Source organism: Tachypleus tridentatus, chromosome 9 (assembly GCF_004210375.1).
Source record: "Tachypleus tridentatus isolate NWPU-2018 chromosome 9, ASM421037v1, whole genome shotgun sequence".
NCBI classification, from domain to species: Eukaryota; Metazoa; Arthropoda; class Merostomata; order Xiphosura; family Limulidae; genus Tachypleus; species Tachypleus tridentatus.
Genome location: NC_134833.1, coordinates 61,088,708 through 61,108,035, shown reverse-complemented (window position 1 = coordinate 61,108,035; position 19,328 = coordinate 61,088,708). Strand labels below are relative to the sequence as shown.

Below are 19,328 nucleotides of genomic sequence, written 5' to 3'. Positions count from 1 at the left end.
GGTACACCGGTAATATTTTTTTTTTTTATCGACAGGAAGACTGGATGAGATTTTGTTGTGTTATTAATTATTTTTCATGAATTAATCGTTTATAATTTTGAAAAAAGTGTTGGGAACGTGAATCTGCTAACTCAAACCCATTTGTTTCAGCAAAAAGGCTTCTTGATTATATTCAATTATTATTTACATATTTAAATTATTATATTTAGGGTTCGTTTGACCCAATGAAAGTAGATGCTAAGTATGGCAGAATAGTATTTCGATTTTTTCTTTCTTCGAAATTTATCAATCGGGAAAATTATTCATTAAACGTTTAAACTTAAATTTGTTATGTGCAGAAATAAAAAAAAAAACTTTAGATTTACAATTGATACTTTTACCAACGAATTGACCGTCTCATTATAACGCCCTTACTGCTGAAAGGGCAAGCATGTTTGGTGCAATCGGGATTCGAACATCTTAACCCACCTGGCCATGCCGGGCCCTACACGTTGATAATAAAGTAGTCTAATTAAGATTTAAACATAACTCTAAAAAAAGTTGACATTTAAATTTCTGCCTTCTTGAATCTATAAGGTTAATTGTTACTAACTCAAACCTCCAGACGTTTACTTGTTTCCTACTATTCATAGATTAGAAAATACAATATGTTCCATCATTTCAACTTGTAATAGCCCCAGCGAGTAGGTTTAACATATCATAGATGATGTTTTTAAATCTACTGATTTGCTTCTGCAGAGTTAAATATAAAAGGGAACGTACAACAGAAAATCTTAACATTTTTCAATTATCTGGTGTGATTGTCACATATTTAATGTTTACCCTGACAATTATATATGAAGTGTTTTACAAGTTATACACTTTTACTTAATGTTACCTTGTCAGCTTATTGCCAACATTGTGATATTTTGATTTTTGTTTACCACATTGGTTTTGTATGGCCTACAGTTAAAGATGAATTACATATTTATTGTTTGAACAATGTTCTTTAGACATGGAATTCATATCATCAAAGATGATATCATCTTTGTTGACATGTTTATACAAGAAGTTATAAATATTTAAAAACCTGTACACCTACAATTTTAATATAGTTTTTTCTGGTATAAAATTACTTCAGAGATATAAATGACCTTAATCGTAAATTGTATAGTGGTGAAATAAGGGTAATAAATATGTAGAGTTCTCTGTATATTAATATATTATGCAGTTTCATGATGTTTTGTCTTATTTAGATAAATATACTACCAATCTTTTTTATGGTTATTATGTTGGGCCATGGATAAATATAGTGAAACATCTTTTTGAACCTTCGAGAAAAACAAAGTGGATCAACTTTCTGATGTTACTGTGTTGAAGTCAAGACCTTCTTCAATTTCAACTTGTGAAACAAAAAACTGGTTGTAACCTACAGCTGATTGAAGGTAACAATTAATCTCCTTATAAGTGAGGTATGTTGATCAGTAGATAAATATCTACAAGTACAGAGTCAGTTTAGAGAATATCATATTTGAAAAGACATTTACTTACATTTATCATAAATTGAATTTGAATGTAAATAACATTGTTTTACATGTACTGTGTAAATGACCTAACCATAATCCTGTTGTATCTGATATGGATATTTGAGGTGTCCAGTACACACCTGAACCAACAATTTTACACCTGAAGAAAAAAATAAAATTATAGTTCCAGTAGAATGTTTTTTTTATTAAGTATATTTTATATTGATGCTTTAGTATTAATTTACATTATTTTGAGCATTTTAATGAAAAAGAGATATTCTATATTTTACTTCTGTGTACCTTCAAAAATCTTGCTTGTAAACAAAGCATTTAATAATTTTTAGAATTATCTTCTTATCTCAGTTCTTAGGTTCATATTTACTACAACCTATTATGCTTTATTATAATATAAACCAGAATTTCTTTAAAACAGTTCTTTTTCTATCATTAAAACCACTTGCCTTGTGCAAGTGGTACAGTTTAATAACTCCTAAAATTTACCTTTAAATTTAGTTGGACAAAAAGATTTGAAAAATCTGATAGATTTTAAATAAAGTAAGTACTCTTATTAAAAGTTTGTGATTTAATTGTCAGTGTCACAATAATAAGAGATGGTGCTTTTGTTCTCTGAACTAGTGATCCATTGACAAAATTTTAAATGCTGAGAAAAATGTGCATGTTTAACAATTTTTAACTTTTCCTTACATATTATTTCATTACTAATAACGTTTATATCTACTTGAAAACCAAAGAAATACTTTTAATACAAGATATAAGGGTAAAATAATTTATGTTTACCTAGCTAGTCTGGAATGAGAAGCTATTGAAATAACACAAATTCTTTCTTATTAAATATTTCATTAAGTTTAATTTTCAAACAACAAACACAAATATAGTAATTCCTAATTTATTGAAAATAGACTTTGAATATTAAATACAATTTCATCTCATCCAAAAATACTCTTTACAAAATATTTGGAAGCTAAGTTCAAAATTCACCTTTTGTCAGCAGCAGAGTGTTTATATTATTATTAAGATAAATTTAACTATTTCATTCAGTAAAATATTTTTTTTCAGTGGATATCAAATTAAAAGTAACTATATATGTGAAGTGAAGCTTTCTAGTCAAAGTAAAATGCAAAGAAACGTCTGCGACCAATCAAAGTATTTTAAATATTTTTCAAACCACTTTTGTTATTGGTATACAAAATATTTAATATTACTTTTCTTTCACTTATATATCACAGATAAAGAGTTTACCTTGACAAGAGAAATTTTTGTTACGAATTAACGTCCCTTTAACTTAGTTATGCAAAAAATTACACAAATTCATGGAAAAATTATTAAGAATAATATATTGACATACATTTAAATTGTTTTGTTAAAAAAATAATACAATTAAATATACAGAAACAAATACCAAAAACTTATACAGAACTACTAATATTTAATTTTATAACCGTACAGTCTTTATTTATTTAGTGTAATGTCCACGGTCCTAGAGATGTTATATTTAGTAGCCTCTTTTAACTACTTTTTTCTCATGGCACAGGAAGGTATATATCCCAGATGTAGTGGATGTGTTAAGTAATAATTATACATATATATCTGCTCCATGGCTCATTATGAAAGCAATAGTAGCAACAATCTGTCTGTTTGTTGATTATAGCACAAATTACAACAAAACTACTTCTTCTAAGAAATACCTCTGCATGACTACATAAGTAGGAATGAGTTTCATTTTAGTTTTACCTAAAGGAAACAGAAAAAGTGGCAAGTAATGTAGGAACTATTTAAAAAATCTTATCCTAGTTTTCGAAGACTTTGCCTGTGTTTTCTTATAGCAAAGCCACAGCGGGCTATCTGCTGAGCCAACCCAGGGGAAACGATACCCTGATTTTAGTGTTGTAAATCTGGAGACGTAACTCTGTACTAGCGGGGGCGAGAAAGACTTTGTGACATCATCAGCAATGCTAAAATCCTCATATAGCCTGATGTAGCTTCCTATAACAAAACACAAGCAACAGCTAAAGTTTTGTTATGGTATGTAATATTAAAGTGACTTTTATTTATTTAATTTTTATTGATTCTACAAGTATCAAAACAGATTCATTAAAATAATACCTAAATACCTGAATCTTTGTACATAAATTAAGTTCTAAAAGCAATATGTTTCATAATTCTGTTAGTTACAGTGAAAAAAATAAGTCATTCATACTTAATATAAAGAAATGTATTAACTTGTGCAGTAAATTTGATAAGGTATACTGTCATACTGACAGTTTGTGTTTGATATATGTTTTAAATTGTTGAACATTGATGTCAAAGTTTTCTGTTTCTGTAAACCATAATCATACAATCACTTCTGTTGATTACGGACATGGTATTACAGTTCAACTACAATAAAGAAAAGGAAATGCCTTTTCCTGAACTGTAAGTAGTGGATGACATTTGAAATTGGATGCATTGTTCCACGATACCCCAGCCTTAACCTAAGAGATAGTTGAGACACTTGGGTGCCTTTTTGGATTGTTATTTGTTACAACATTAGAAAAAGTCCTTTCTAAATACTGCACCCTGGTGGAAAAGCTGCAAATATTATTTTGAAATATCCATTATTTATGGAGCTAATACAAGGCTGTTGTAAGAGATGTACAGTTCACTGTTCACTGTTCTGGTTAGTATGGTTAGTTGAATGAAAACTAGAGGCTTAAGGAAAGGGGCTTCCCTTTCTCTCTAATTTATTAATCCATCCATTGCAGTAGATTTTCAAAAGAGACAACTCTCAAAGAAAATATAGTTCAATTCCAATACATTTTTTTTTCAAAAATATCTTCCAATTTACATATTAGCTTTACATCATGTATCTAATGAATGGAATTTGAAAATTCATATTTAAATGTTGCATCGTGTCTATAGATGTGTAAGAAATACTTCTGTGTGTAGTAAGCAACAATTTTCTTCTTTGGTTTTAGATCTGCATTCATTGGTTTCTGAACTACCATTTTGATATTTCAGCTGCAACAAGTAACATGCAGTTCAACACTGATATGTATAAGAGTTGTCAAAAATATCTAAGAGGCATTTAATCCTTTAATTCAACCAGAAACATGCTGCTTAACATTAATACCTCCACTTACATTTAATCGGTGTCAGAAATATATGTATTTAATACTTGAATTCAACTTAGAATATTACCTACATGTTGAATGGTTAAAATCAATAACAGAAATTTGGAATAGCAAAATGCGGTTTGCTGTTCTAACTTTTACTAGCGATATAACCAAAGAATTATTTTCACATTTCTAGTAACCAAGACTGAATATGAGAGTATTACTGGATTGTCTTATTAAGGAACTTTCATCTTCATAAGCCTGAATAACATTAACTTACGAACCTACATCTTGGGATACAAAGATTGAAAGTAGTTACTTGATACTAATCAGTAGAGCAGTTAGTGCTGTTAACTGTAGACCAGATGAGAGGGTCATTAGAAGACCACATACTTTAGGTAGTATAAAACATATCTTATGCAACATAACCTCTCGAATCACAAGATTATGTAACAGATTAGCCAATATGAGTGGAACCTCTGAAAGTGTTACAGTAACATTTTGTCTCAATAACTAGACCCTTTCAGAGTCCAATAACGTATTATTAGTAGCATACTGCTCGTCTTGACCTTCACTTTATAACTCCCCCACGGCTGAAAAGGCAATCATGTTTGGTGCGACGGTGATGCAAACCCGCGACCCTCAGATTAAGAGTCGAACGCCTTAACCCATCTGGCCATCCCGAGCCTACCAGAATGGATCTGCCATGATTGTCTTACACTAAATGTATAAATTCAGTATAAGCATTTTTATTTCAAATACACTCCTAAATTATGGACGGCTAGTGCAGAAAGTCCTTGAGTAGCTTTACGCGAAATTCAAAAAACAAACAAACAAACCATCCTGGTTACCTAATTCTTTGTAGGGTCAACGGCTATTGTTAAGAGTTGCTAGACCAGATTAACTGGAGAAGCATGATGCATATGGTGCATGCTTTGACGATAGTATCTTTAACGACACCGGTTTTACTTTTCCAAACATTGTACTTCAAAAACGGCGTTTATTTCTGGACAACCTAATACTGTGAGCAATATACACTGCTGGCCAAAATCTTAATGTTAGACTCAATCACTTATTTGAGTAGAGTTTTGAAAGATGAAAATAAGAAAAGCGACAATAGAAATAAAAAAAAATATCATTTAATAGGGAAAATGAGAACACTATGAAATTAGCCTAAATACTAGCTAGTCAAAAGTTTAAGACCATACCAAAAAGAAGTCCAAAACAGGGTAGGAAATGCCCAACAAGAGGTCTCAGTAGTGAGTTGCACGGCCGTTATTGCAAATTACTGTAAACATATCCTTTGGCATGGTTGATACAAGCGTTTGCAGAAGGCTAGCTGGAATGTTACTCAGAATGGTGAAGATAGCTTTACGAAGATCATACTCTATTTGTAATTGACGTCCATTTCTAAAGACTTTCCTATCCATTCTCCTCCCAAACATTTTCAATGGGGTTCTATTCAATCGAACAATCTGCATGTTCCAAAAGAATCACGTTATTCGCCATAAGAAAATCCTTTGTCCTGCGGGCATTATGGATTTCAACGATGTCCTGCTGAAAGATCCAGTCATTTTTACACAAGCAAGGGCCTTCAGTCAATAAGGATGTACTCTCCAACATTCCAATATAGCCAAATGCTGTTTGTCGCCCCTGTATAACCTGTAGTTCCATTGTTCCATGGAAGGAGAAAGCTCCCCAGATCATAATGGAACCTCCTTCACTGTGTCGTTTAAAAGATGTCTATGATAGGATATACTTTTCGTGCCAATAACGTTGAAAACCATCTGAACCATCCAGTTTGAATTTCTTCTCATCAGAGAACAAAACCTTTTCCACTTTTCTACATCCCATGTTTGGTGCTTCTCAACAAACTTTAAGCGAGCTGTTTCGTGGAAAGGAAGAAACCCTGGCCTTTGAAGACGTTTACGGTTTTTAAACCTTTCTCTCGTAGATGCCATCTTATTGTTCTTGCGTCCTTAAGGGCCTTAATATGGTTCGACGATTGGCTGGTGTCTTAACGGACAACCCGTTGAATTCTACTGCTCAATGCCGGCAAAATTTTTTTGTACCAACCACTTAGAATTCTCGTTCCGTATCCCTCAGGGTCTTTTAAGAAATTTGCAACAGCAGTCTAACTACTTCCAATCTCACAAGCGATGGCACGTTCAGAGAGACTTTGCTTTTGTCACGTTCAGACTCTGTCAACTTTTTAAACTTTGCCATGCTTTTACCCAATATAACATAGGAGTTGTCAGTAGGAGATGTTGACAACGCTAACACTTAAACACAAACGACCTAATTTCGTTACGTGTTTTCCAATTAACGCTTCGTTTGAGTATGGTCTTAAACTTTTGACCAGATAGTATTTAAGATAATTTCATAGTGTTTATATTTTCACTATTAAATGCCAAAAAAGTTTTTTATTTCTATTTCTATTTTCTTGTTTTCGAAACTATACTCAAATAAATGGTTGAGTCTAACAACGCAAAATGCATATTTATTTTTCTTTATGTTCGTTGGTCTTACGATTTTGGCCAGCATTTTATGTAAATACATTTATACGTTTTAACAATTTTGCATTATTTTTCGTGCTCCCCACTAGAACAACGGTAAATCTACGGATTTACAACACTAAAATCAGGTTTCGATTCTCCTCTATGGGCTCCTCAGATAGCCCGATGTTGCTTTGCTATTAAAAAAACACACATTATTTTCCGAGAAGAAACAGTTTTTCCTTAGCAATAGAATTGAACATATTTACAAAAGTGTTGTACTAATTATTATTTTAAAGGTTCGTATGGTTATTAATAAAATTTTATTACCTTGGAATTAACGCGAAACTTTTTGAAATGCAGTTTGTGAACGTATTCTATATAATTAATTTCATTATACTGCCTTCTTGTGTTAGTTTCCAAAAATGAAAAATCCTTTCTCTCTCTTTCTTTATAAATATCACTTATGAATTTCTCAAATATTTTTTTCCTTTCCGTGTTCATACAGTTTCTGACTCTTCCTCCCCTAGCAACAATAGAAACGTGCTTATTTGATTGTTTTTGAAATTCGCCAAAACAACACAAGGACAAACTGCGTTAGGCGTCCCTAATTTAGCAGTGCACGACTTAACCACCTGACCATACTGCACCTTTATTGTTTTTATTTTTCAAGGTGACAAAATAATACATTGATGAAAAAACTTCGGCACTTTGTTGCATAAGTTTGGTGCATCGTTAGAAAGAAATGATTCTATTTCAATAAAACAATTATCAAACACATCGAATACAAGAGACTAAAATTCTTCTTAAAGTGATTTGAAAATATAAATGAGATATCTATACGAAAAAGTAATTTTGTCTGAATACAAAAAATAACGATTAAATTTTTGCGTGTGTGTTTTCTTATAGCAAAGCCACATTGCGCAATCTGTTGAGCCCACCGCGTGGAATAAAACCTTTAATTTTAGCTTTGTAAATCCGTATACTTATCGCTGCACTAGCGGGGGACTCACTTTATGAAAATAAAATTTAGAACAATTGTCAACAATTGAAATATCGTTCAAAAAATTCTTAATTTTTTATAAAAATCCGAAAAAAACATTTGGTGGTCGACTTCATTTGATTACTGCATCCAAATGTTACGGATCCGGCATGGTCAGGTGGGTTAAGGCGTTCGATTTGTAATCTGAGACTCGCGGGTTCCATTCCCTGTCACACCAAACATCTTCGCCCTTTAAGCTGTGAGGGGATTATAAAGTGACGATCAATCTTCCGATTCATCGGTAAAAAGTAGCCTACGAGATGGTGGTGGATGGTGATAACTAGTTGCTTTCCTTCCAGTTTTACACTGCTAAATAAGGAACGGCTAACGCACATTTGCGCGAAATACAAAAAAACAAACAACACGTCTTATATTTATAACTTTTTGCAACAATTGTTTATGTAGATCGAGCATAGACATTGACCTGAAATGGATCTGAGTAAGTGCGGGTTACTCGTGCCCTCGTGTGCCATATATAAATATGCTTAAATGTTGAAAAAATATAGAAAAATAAATAAATAAACCAAAATCTGGTGGAAGAGGTTTAAGAAACTTCAACCTCCTCGGTAAACAACCATCAATACCCAAATACTCATACAGATAGAGAATTTATAACTTTTCATAAAATATGCATCTTATGCCTTGTTAAAATAACGCCGAATTTTTGCAACAAAGCACCAAAATTCTTCACAATTTTGTATATATGAACAGGAATGCAACATCAAGATTTACTTTATTTTAAACCAAGAGTAAATAAACATGAACTTGAGACACTATTCTGGATTCGGATAGGACGCTATTTCTTGCTTATTATATTCATTCATTATATTCATGTTCGCCGTTTCAGCCGTTGGGATTTATAAGGTAGTGATAAGCCTAACTATTTGTTCATAAAAGAGTTGGCGGTGGGTGGTAATGTAGTCTAATACTGCTAAATTAGGGACGACTAGAGCAGATATAGGTAAAGTAAAGAATAAAACCATATATTTGCAACTGTTTATCTATGTTTTAGAAATGTAGCTAATTTTACCAGTACTGTTTCCACACATTAAGCACACGAGCACCTGCGTGCCACATTTAACAGAACAAACACAATGGGCATGTTTTGGAAATGCATGTGAACTATTATAACTTTAAACAAGCACTGCCTCATTAAACGTTTTACGTTTTTAAGTATTGATTAAAGACTTGATAACTGAACTTAAATAATAGCCAAATACTTCTATACTGGGTAAAAATGAATATGAAAATTTATACGTAATCTGTATAACGGAACAAATAAGTAAACAAATTTATTGAATCAGAAGATTTGAAACTTTGTAGTAGAGGTAAAGTATTATCGATCGTATTACAATATAACACGCGGGAATAACTGTTGTTATTTATACATTCCATCGTTGATGTCACATTTATTAGAAAATTAAATACAAACCTATATTACATAATTTTTGTTATAGTTCAATAACGTTCCATATTATAAACTTTCATCATATTCCTTTTGACATAACGGTATGTCCAATGTTTATAGCGTGTTCAACATTAGATGATTTAAATATCCATGTTTCATTATTTGCATTTAATGTTAAACATCTTTGGCAAATAGGAACAGCAAGAAAGAGAAGGAGTAATGGAATTGAAGAGAGAAACGGTGATTCAAAAACTTGAACAGTATTAATCGTAAAGTGTGTTTGTAAAACACACAAGGAAATTCATGAGAATCGCAAAAAAGATAAATCAACTGTTTATTTATATCTATAGTATTATAAAAACTTGTCATACGTGTTAGTACTTTCAAGGAAATAAATGTATTAAGGGTCTAATATGTATAACTTGCTGCAATACAGTGAATTTTTTCACAAGGAATGAAACCGTAAACGAATAGATGTGAGTCATGAGACTTTATTTTATAAAATGAAGTCTCTTGTGTTTTAGATGATCACTGTATTATTGGTTCTTACCAATCCGGAAAGAGGTTTACAATGATTGGTGAAAACACGAGTTAAGTGATTATGTTTAAAATAAATACAAATTAATTTAAACCATTGGCTGAAATAAGTGATAAAAAGGATTCCCAAGGTGAAATATTTGTGAAAACAGTAACATCCTCAAAATGAAAGTTCTATTTGCAGCTGTTGTTGTGCTCATAAGCTGGACGATGGCCAAAGGAAACGCCATAGATATAGCGTGGAAACTGCTGTGTAGTAAGTTCATTTTCAAAATTTATTACTATTTACTGTATTAATTAATAGTATTACTGGAATAAGTGTTCTCTTTTTGTTTTGACAGTTAGAGAAATAAGCAATAGAAAACAAGAATAAAATACCATTAAAGCAAACTTCCTTATTTTCACATAAACATACTATGCATAAGAAATATACTAAAATTCTTTAGTTAATAACATCACACTCTCTGATGGCTTCAAATAGTCAAGGGTCACATTAAAATTTCTTCAAGATAATATTTCAACAAAGTTATACATGAATGTCTGGAATAATTTCATTAAAGTTTCACACTTCTATTCACGTCTAAATGTTCTGATCTATTGTTGGGGTAAAAGAATGTAACTTCTTTTCATTTAATAAAGTATTTTGTCGTAAACTAGTATGTGAAATGAGAAAAATACCTTCCTAAGGTAACTCAAACACGTAACTTTCCATGTAGAGCTGAATAAAGAGAATCCTGGAAAAATGAATGAGGTAAAAGAGTGCGATACAAAAATTTTTGGTGAAAGGGCAGATTGGGTAAGTGTTTGGAATATTATTATTAATCAGTTTTTATTAATTCATTATAGTTTTAGAAACAATGTTTTATTACTGTAAACAGTAGATTTCCTCTTCAGTAAAGAGCTTCTTGGTGTACGAATTGTAATTAAAATTACATTTATATAGAATTTTAGTTTAACACAGTAAGAGTAAATGTTAAGATTCAAGAATTTAAACAACAGCCTCACGCTAGAACAGCGGTATGTCTTCAGATTAGAATGCTAAAATCAGGGGTTCGATTCCATTCGGTGGTCTAAGCATATAGCGCGATGTGGATATAAGAAAATCAAACACACATTGAAACAACAGTATTCAAATATGATAGTAAATTATTTACCGATAATTCCGTTTTTCAACATTATAAAAAGTATTCATAACTTATTCAAAACTTGAATTTTTTACAGACAGTAAGAAAAACTTCCAGTTTTAACTGATATTTAATAAATATTAAGGTTGGTGAAAGAAGTATTTCTTTCTTTAAAATACATCATATTTCATCATATTACAAATATAGTTCAAATATTAGTTTGTACTATAAATTGAAATAATATAATATTAATTTTGCCTTACTTTCCTTGCTATATATATATTTTCCATTATTTGTCTCTGTTTCAAAAATGTTGCATATCCTGAGTTCATGTCAAAATAAAGATTTCAATTTGATTGTAAAGGAACCAGAGGAGAAGCATGTTTGAAAATAGATATAATAAAATTAAGAACAATGATACTGCTTTTCACACATAAACGTACGTTTACGATTAAATATCACAAAACGAAGTTATGGAAAGTAACATTAAAGCTGAAGTAACAGAATTTATTTTTCATCTCAAGCTTCCAGATGCAATTCGAAAATGTGAAAAAGCAGAATTTCCTACAGATAGCTTGGACGAGTTCTTGAATGAAATGTGTCGTGAAGAAAGAGAAGCGGATGTGCAGGTGATAATTAAATATAATGAAATTTTGTACTTAATTTCTGCTTTCGTAATCAAAATTTATTTCTGTTTGTACGAAGAACTACTGCGGCAACAAAATTATTTTATTTCCCTACTCTACAGAAACTAGTTATTATATATCATCACGAGATTATAGAACAATTGACAAAGAAATGAGGTCTCAGCAATTTAAATATATTTTATACGACTTACTACAGAGTCTAAAAACATTGTTACCGACATCAGTGTAGATGTTGGCTTAGATTCAAATCTGAACTCAGGCCCATTTCTTTTCTATTTCAGACCACCTTGTTTTACGAAACAATCTCAATACTCTATCCAATTTAGTTTAATTTTAAATTGTATAAAACTTGTATTTCATAATTATTTAACTTATAAATCCGAAAGTCCATGTACAATTCCTTTATTTGAAGACTTCTCTGTGAGACGTCTAAAACACAAACACTCATATCTTATCAGTCAAAGAAAAGTTTTAAAATCACTAGTGTTTTTCAGCTTTCGAAACGTCTCTTTGACGTTGATTTTTTTCTAATTATACTTAATTGTTCTGCACGACTCCATGTTTATGTATATGTAATTCCATAACTATGTATGTGAAACGAACCAACTGATTGAAATTGCAATAAATTATAGGAGATTTGAGTTATGTGATCTATACTCACCCTAAAACTACAATATACTTTAAGGCTTTAAACAAACGCCTTTCATATTTGTTGAAGATTTTATTCTTCAAGGTTTCAGTCTTGAAAAATCTCAAGTGACATTAAATCCTGTTTATATAACGGTGTAAGAAATGAAAATGTGTGTCGGTGAGAAATATGCAGAACTTCACGTGGGTTGTACTACAAAATGAAATACAATATCTATAAACTATTATGTGGTACAAACATATAATCTGATGAAATCTAAAAAAGGAAAAAAACAAATATCTGCAAATAGATAAATTTCATTTAATCTAAAGAGAAAAACTAACTTCTATTATACAAGAAAATATTTTAAACTTTTCATTTCCCTGAGTACCAGCTAAGTAAGATATATGAGGTTTTCAATCCAAAAATAACCAAGTTTTGTCACCATTTTAGAACAATGATCAGAATTTAATGATTTTTCTACCACATTTGGTATTAATTAATGTGACAAATATATTATACGAAATGTTATTGGATTTAATTCGATGTGTATTGACAATAATACCTAATAGTTTCAATGTTATTTTTATTTACAGCTTCAACCAATCACTTAACAGTTGATGAGGATCATCTTCTACATATTACCTATAATACAATAATTTGAATCTGTCGTTGTTTCCTTTTCTTTGGAATATGTTTAACTCTCAAAAACCTTTATCTTGAAAATAAAACTATCAAAGGAACAATACTGTTAAGTTTGTATTGATTTGTTAAATATCACTTTTAGTTTGTACTGGAACAAAGGGTACCGTGTGATTTTCATGATCAAATTTAATACATGTTGTTTCTTCAGTGTCTTGTTAAAACGGAGAAAATCCAGTCATTATATTTTATAAACTGAAAAAAACATTATTCTTAATTATTCTCATAAAATTCAATGAAGAAAAGTCATCACTTTCATGTGCTAAAAAAATTGAAAAAAATTAATTTTTTATACATACACGAATATACTTATTAATTTCGTACAAGAGTAGCTCAAGAGTTGACGGTGGGTAGTGATAACACTGCTAAATTAAAGACGACTAGTAGCTTTGCGCGAAATAAATTTTTGTGCATGGAAGTATTGTCCATTTACATAAGAAATAAGTAAAATAATTAAATTATTTGTAATTAAGTCATTTAGAACACGAAACTAAACTGTACTACAAAAGTTTCGTTAAATCTCAAATATAGTCTGTTTGTACTAATAAAGGTGCAACGTTTTCAGCACAGTGGTTGGTGCAACACTCTTGTATATATGCAATTTTTTCTGCATGGTTATTGTCGTTATAAAGTTTAAAAGTATCTCAATCTTATAAGCAGCAGATATGAAGTGAAATGAAAACAAAAATGCGACTGTATGAATTATGCTGAGATTGAATCATATTATCTATGTTTGATGTGATAGGAATTCGAACGCGCGACCCTCACATTACGAGTCGAGTGCCTTAACCACCTGGACATTCTGGGCCCCAGGACTGTATGTGCAATCTCACAAAAGTAAACTCTGACATAAGTGTTCAAGATAGTAACAACGAATAAACGGACACAGCTGGATGGAGTATACAAATTACAATATGCGCTTACAATTGTCCATAAGTTAATATCACGCAAAGAAAAAGCAACTACCAAAGAATCCGTGTGAGGAAACAACTTGCTGAGAAAGGTCTGTCGAGCACCTGACCGTCCCTCGTATTGGACACGTACTTAAGTTCCGATCCACTTCCACAGGTTCCTTGTTTACTGGTTTACAGTGTAGAGTATTATAGTGCTCGTCTGATGACTTCCATGTGCCTATACTATTTCGACTTAATGTATTTGAAGTCATGGCATTTACTGCACATGGAAAATATTTTATTTAAGAATTTTGCAATTTTTGTAAACGTTTATACTATAACAAAAATACTTATTCCAAGTATATGACTGTATAATTGAATCAGGAGAAACAGAATCTGATATTACTGATAGCACTGGATTTACTTCTGGTAGAAATTGTAGTAAATTAGTAGCACTATTAAATGTAGGCTTGTAAAGATATGATATTGATATTTCTACTTCATAACGATCCATATATTTACACAAAAACACAACAAAATGTTTTAATAAGTGTATGATTTTATCTTTTCAAATAGGGATTATATTGTTCATGATATTTACTGCTTTAATTCAATTTGCTCGTAATCGTATAGTACGACTGTATTACTGGATGAGTTGTATGGATTAGTTGCAACTTTTTTGGTAGCTGTTTTTGGCTTATATTTACAGTTCCAGTTATGTTGCATAAAGTTCCTACCTCTTCATGATTAATTACATTGGATTTTTCCAATGTAATGTGGACTGTGGAATGCAATTTATGCATAAATTACTTCCAGCACAGTTTGTTACACTATGTTTGTTATTTTTGGTAGGGGTGTTATGTATTATACTTTATTTCGGATGTGTTTATTCATTATATTATGTACGTTACGCACTAATACTTCAAATAGCTGGAATTTTAATTTGAGCTATGTAATTAATTAAATGTCAATATGTAAAAAATGTATGTTACTTTTCTCAAGATTGAGACACACTATTTCCTTTTTTTTATAAAACAAATACATTTTTCATAAACAAACAACAAAACTGAAGAATTTATAATAACTGTTTCTACTAATAGTTATCAAAACGATATATAACAGTTTTACAAACTTACAGACAACATTGAGTCTTGAAACAAATATTTTATCAACGATTCAGGTTCACACTGAGAAAATTAATTTTGAGATAATACTGGTCACGTCACTTAAACACGTTTTTCTTGGCTAGCCACACATCCTTACAAGCACTTTTCTTCCGGAGAAGATATTTAATGCACTCGTCGGAATAACAACTTCTAAAGTAATTTATTTGAAATGAACGGTTTCTAATGTTCGAAATCTGTAACACTCCTGGCCTTATTCTGTAGTTTTAATAAACGATAATCACAATTATAGCTTCTTCGGCCTGTGGCGTACCGACTGTAGCTGTCCAATAATATTCTCAGAGATCCCGGGTCTCGGCTTGTCCCTTTTTATACAAATCACACAACACTCTTAAAACCTTTACTAAAGCTCTGTACAATACTGTCAATCATTAGTATTGCACACAAATCTTGTAGTACGTTCTTGACCCTTATGCACACGAACATTCTGAAAATTTCGATTATAGATGGGACTTGCACAACACACATTTAAGAACATATGTTGCAGGTAAAGATAAAAATATACAGAAACAAGCGAAGGTATAATACTAAATGTTGTTACTCCGTTTTTGTAGCTACTCTGTCCCCATATGGTATCTCTGGGATTAATGAAAAAGTAGATACGTTAGGGCCTGTTAAAAGAGGTTTACATCTCCAATGTGTGTTTCACGACGGATGTAACGTTAACAGCTGGAGCACAAAAAATAAGGCAGAACACGTGCACTAGCTCATAAAAATAATTTTTTATTGAAATCTTGGCATTTTACACAACAATAACAAAGCACTAAATTTCTAAAAAAGTTTAAACCAATTTAGATACATAATAGATCTGAACCGAGTTCTAAGTACATTTATTTTTCTTGAATCTTATCAATAAGAACCTGAAAAGGTTATTTAGTAGTAGAAAAATTGGTTCCAAAATGAATAATAGGGTAGTTCTCATTGTTATTGTGAGTATAAATATATGTGTTTATTTATCGGGGCGTGGCCTGTCCAAGCGTGTTAAGGCGTGCGACTCGTAATCAGAAGATCTCGGGTTCGTATCCCCGACGCTCCAAACATGCTCGCCCTTTCAGCCGTGGGGGCGTTATATTGTGACGGTCAATCACAATATTCGTTGGTAAAAGAGTAGCCCAAGATTTAGCAGTGGGTGGAGATGGCTAGCTGCCTTTCCTCTAGTCTCACACTAATAAATTAGGGACGGCTAGCACAGATAACTCTCGAGTAGCTTTGTGCGAAATTCAAAACAAAAGAACAATTTTTTTATCGTAGGGGTAAAGTTATACACTAATTGTTTCACTAAATTATAGTCAAAACCAAACATTTCCCACAGAAAATAGAATGAACATGTTTTCGTTTAAAACTTTTATTTGTAACATGACTTCTATATTTATTTGGGGGTTTTCTATCGTGACATTATCAGCTGTACTGGGGCAATTTACACACAACTTTATATCACCTTGACCTCAGTTTATTTTTTTTTTTTTACATTTACCTTGATTTCACTATTTTTAGTGTGGATTTGTCAGGTTATTTCCATTTATTTCTTTTATTTCCCTGTATCTCTTTAACTTCTTCTTTTGTGATGTGTTTTGAGTATTTCATTTTAAATTGCTGTTTGGACCAATATAGCTCTTTGTCAGTCATTTAGTTTCACTTTGTTTACTTCTTTTAAGGACCAAAGGTTCCCGCTTGGTTTCTTCATTGTATATGATCTTACAGGTCAACTTTCATCTTTTCATTGTTTTCTTGTTATTATCTTTAATTAAGGACTGGTTGACATAAATGATGGAGGAAATTCATATCTGAATTCAATCCGTTGCTGCAGTCATGTGGGAACTTTGTCCTTTGATGGAACACTTTTGCTACATCCTGTTTCGTTCCTCACGTGTTTTTATAGAGGCACCTCTTTTACTCTACTGCACCTCATCCTTCACCAGTTTTTTATGTATACTCTTGTCATGTTTTATTCCCACATAGATGGGAAGCTCAAAATAAAAAGTCAATTTATCCCATTTTACTCGACTCTGATGTTGCTTTGGGTTTTAATAGACTGTTTCTCACTCTTTCCAGTCATCTACAATTAATTAAGGGAAGCAATACTTTCACTACATCTTGATTTATCTGCTGCTTTTCTTTGGCTCATATACAGTGGTAAAAATTTTGGTTTCACAGTTTTTCTTTGAGTTGGCTATAGCTTAATTTTTTTCTTCATTTCTTTTCACTACTCCAGGGAAGTTTTCCTCTTGTTGTCTCTTACAGTTGTAGCCTCCCTTCTCATTTGGGGGGTCATGTTATTTAAAATGCTTGTTTTGGCTTTTCATTTTGGTACCAATATCAAACCCTGTATTTCCATCACTAAGGGGTATTTCTCTTAGCCTACTTAATTAGTTCTTGAAATGGTGACTTGGATACCAGCGTTCTCCCTTATTCTTCACTTTCTGCACAAGTCTTTTTTCTGGAACTGTTTCTTTTGAATATCTCATTTCCCTTGGATATAGCCATACATTTATCCTTCAGTGTTTTCTTTTCTGTAAGTGCAGGTATCTTTACGGACATATTGTCTTATTTTCAACTTTTTTACAGTTGTGAGTGCTTGTACAAACCCAGCTGACCCTGAAAGTTCCTCTTCCACCACAACTTGCTTGGGTTTGCATCTGTTTGGAGCATGTGTGCACCTACTGCTTACAAATGTGTTACATATCTGTGGGGAGCAAAACACTCCTCATACTTTACGTTTGACATATACCAATCCTATGAAAACATTTTTCCACTGTTTCTCTTCTATTTGGATAAAGTTCTCGGTGTCTGATCCATTTTCAACACTGGGTCTCAAGGAACAAAGTTTATCTTTTTGTACATCCTTAATCTGTTAACATTTTTTAAGCTTGTTATAATCTTTTATCAAAAACATTTCATATTTCCTTCCTTCTCTTGATTGTGGAGCACTATTCCATGAAGATTTTGTTTTCCAAGATTTGATCTGTTTGCTTTGGACACAAGTCAACAGTGTATAGTTGTTCGTCTATTATGTTTTGAAAATTTAGATTCTGGACTCTTCACTTTTTTAATTCTTTGGGGTTTTCAGAGGAATGGCTCTTACTATGAACATCTTGTTGTCACCATTTTATTATCTTCACTTCTCACTTCCATTCATTTGGTATCTAGTATCCAATTGCAATTCTGGATGAGCGTACTTTGTGCCTAGTGTGGTTCAAGTTGCTTTAAAAATACTACATCTATCTTTTCTTTTGCACTTATTCTTGAACTTCTCTAACGTTATTTACCACAGAGACATGATGAAATTTTGTTTATATTTTCATCTTTCTTCCAGTTTCCTTTATTTTACTTTTTATTCTAAAAATCGGTTATATCCTTTTTGCTAGGCCCGGCATGGCCAAGCGTGTTAAGGGTCGCGGGTTCGCATCTCCGTCACGCCAAACAAGCTCGCCGTTTCAGCTGTGAGGGTGTTATAATGTGACGGTCAATCCCACTATTCGTTGGTAAAAGAGTATCCCAAGAGTTGGCTGTGGGTGGTGATGACTAGCTGTCTTCCCTCTAGTCTTACACTGCTAAATTAGGAACAGCTAGCACAGATAGATAACCCTCGAGTGGCTTTGTGCGACATTCAAACAAACAAACCTTTTTGCTGCCAGTATAACATTGTCAAATACGACCTTGTATAAGCTAGAAATTAATAAGTAATATCCTTCATGGGTTGTTTAGTCTATACGTAAGGGTTAAGGCCTGAGCTATGTATACTAAGAATGACTTGTCATATGGTAGGACTAGTTTAACTGTATAAATAAAGATATTTCAAACCTACTGGAAGAGAGCAAACCAAAGTGAACTATACAAAACAAGCTTTTGACATCTGGGCTCAGGGAGAGGGATTTGTTAGATAAAAGTGTGCAAGTCGCAAGTCAGAGAAGGTGTCACCAACAACTTTAAAGCTTCTTCGCTCGTCAAGATGGGCTCTGCTTCTGCCACAATGTATCCAGTTTGTGCGAGGCAACTGGAATTGCCTGTAACTTGAAAGAATGGCGGCTCTTCATTGATAGGTCATCCAGA

General features: G+C 32.1%; 1 protein-coding gene across 5 annotated transcripts in view; it reads left to right on the top strand.

Moving 5' to 3' along the window:
• The first annotated feature begins 9,281 nt into the window (after positions 1 to 9,281).
• The window catches only part of LOC143225304 (uncharacterized), a 520,157-nt gene continuing 510,110 nt past the window's right edge, over positions 9,282 to 19,328 (top strand). For 2 of the 5 annotated variants that reach the window (XM_076454450.1, XM_076454449.1), the window contains exons 1-3: positions 10,240 to 10,356; positions 10,817 to 10,896; positions 11,749 to 11,853. In XM_076454450.1, coding sequence (XP_076310565.1) covers positions 10,266 to 10,356; positions 10,817 to 10,896; positions 11,749 to 11,853 — 276 coding nt within the window. In that variant the 5' untranslated portion in view covers positions 10,240 to 10,265. Of the gene's footprint in view, positions 9,484 to 10,239; positions 10,357 to 10,816; positions 10,897 to 11,748; positions 12,059 to 13,095; positions 13,234 to 19,328 lie in introns of those variants that run through there. The other 3 variants (XM_076454451.1, XM_076454453.1, XM_076454448.1) reach the window with 3 other exon arrangements.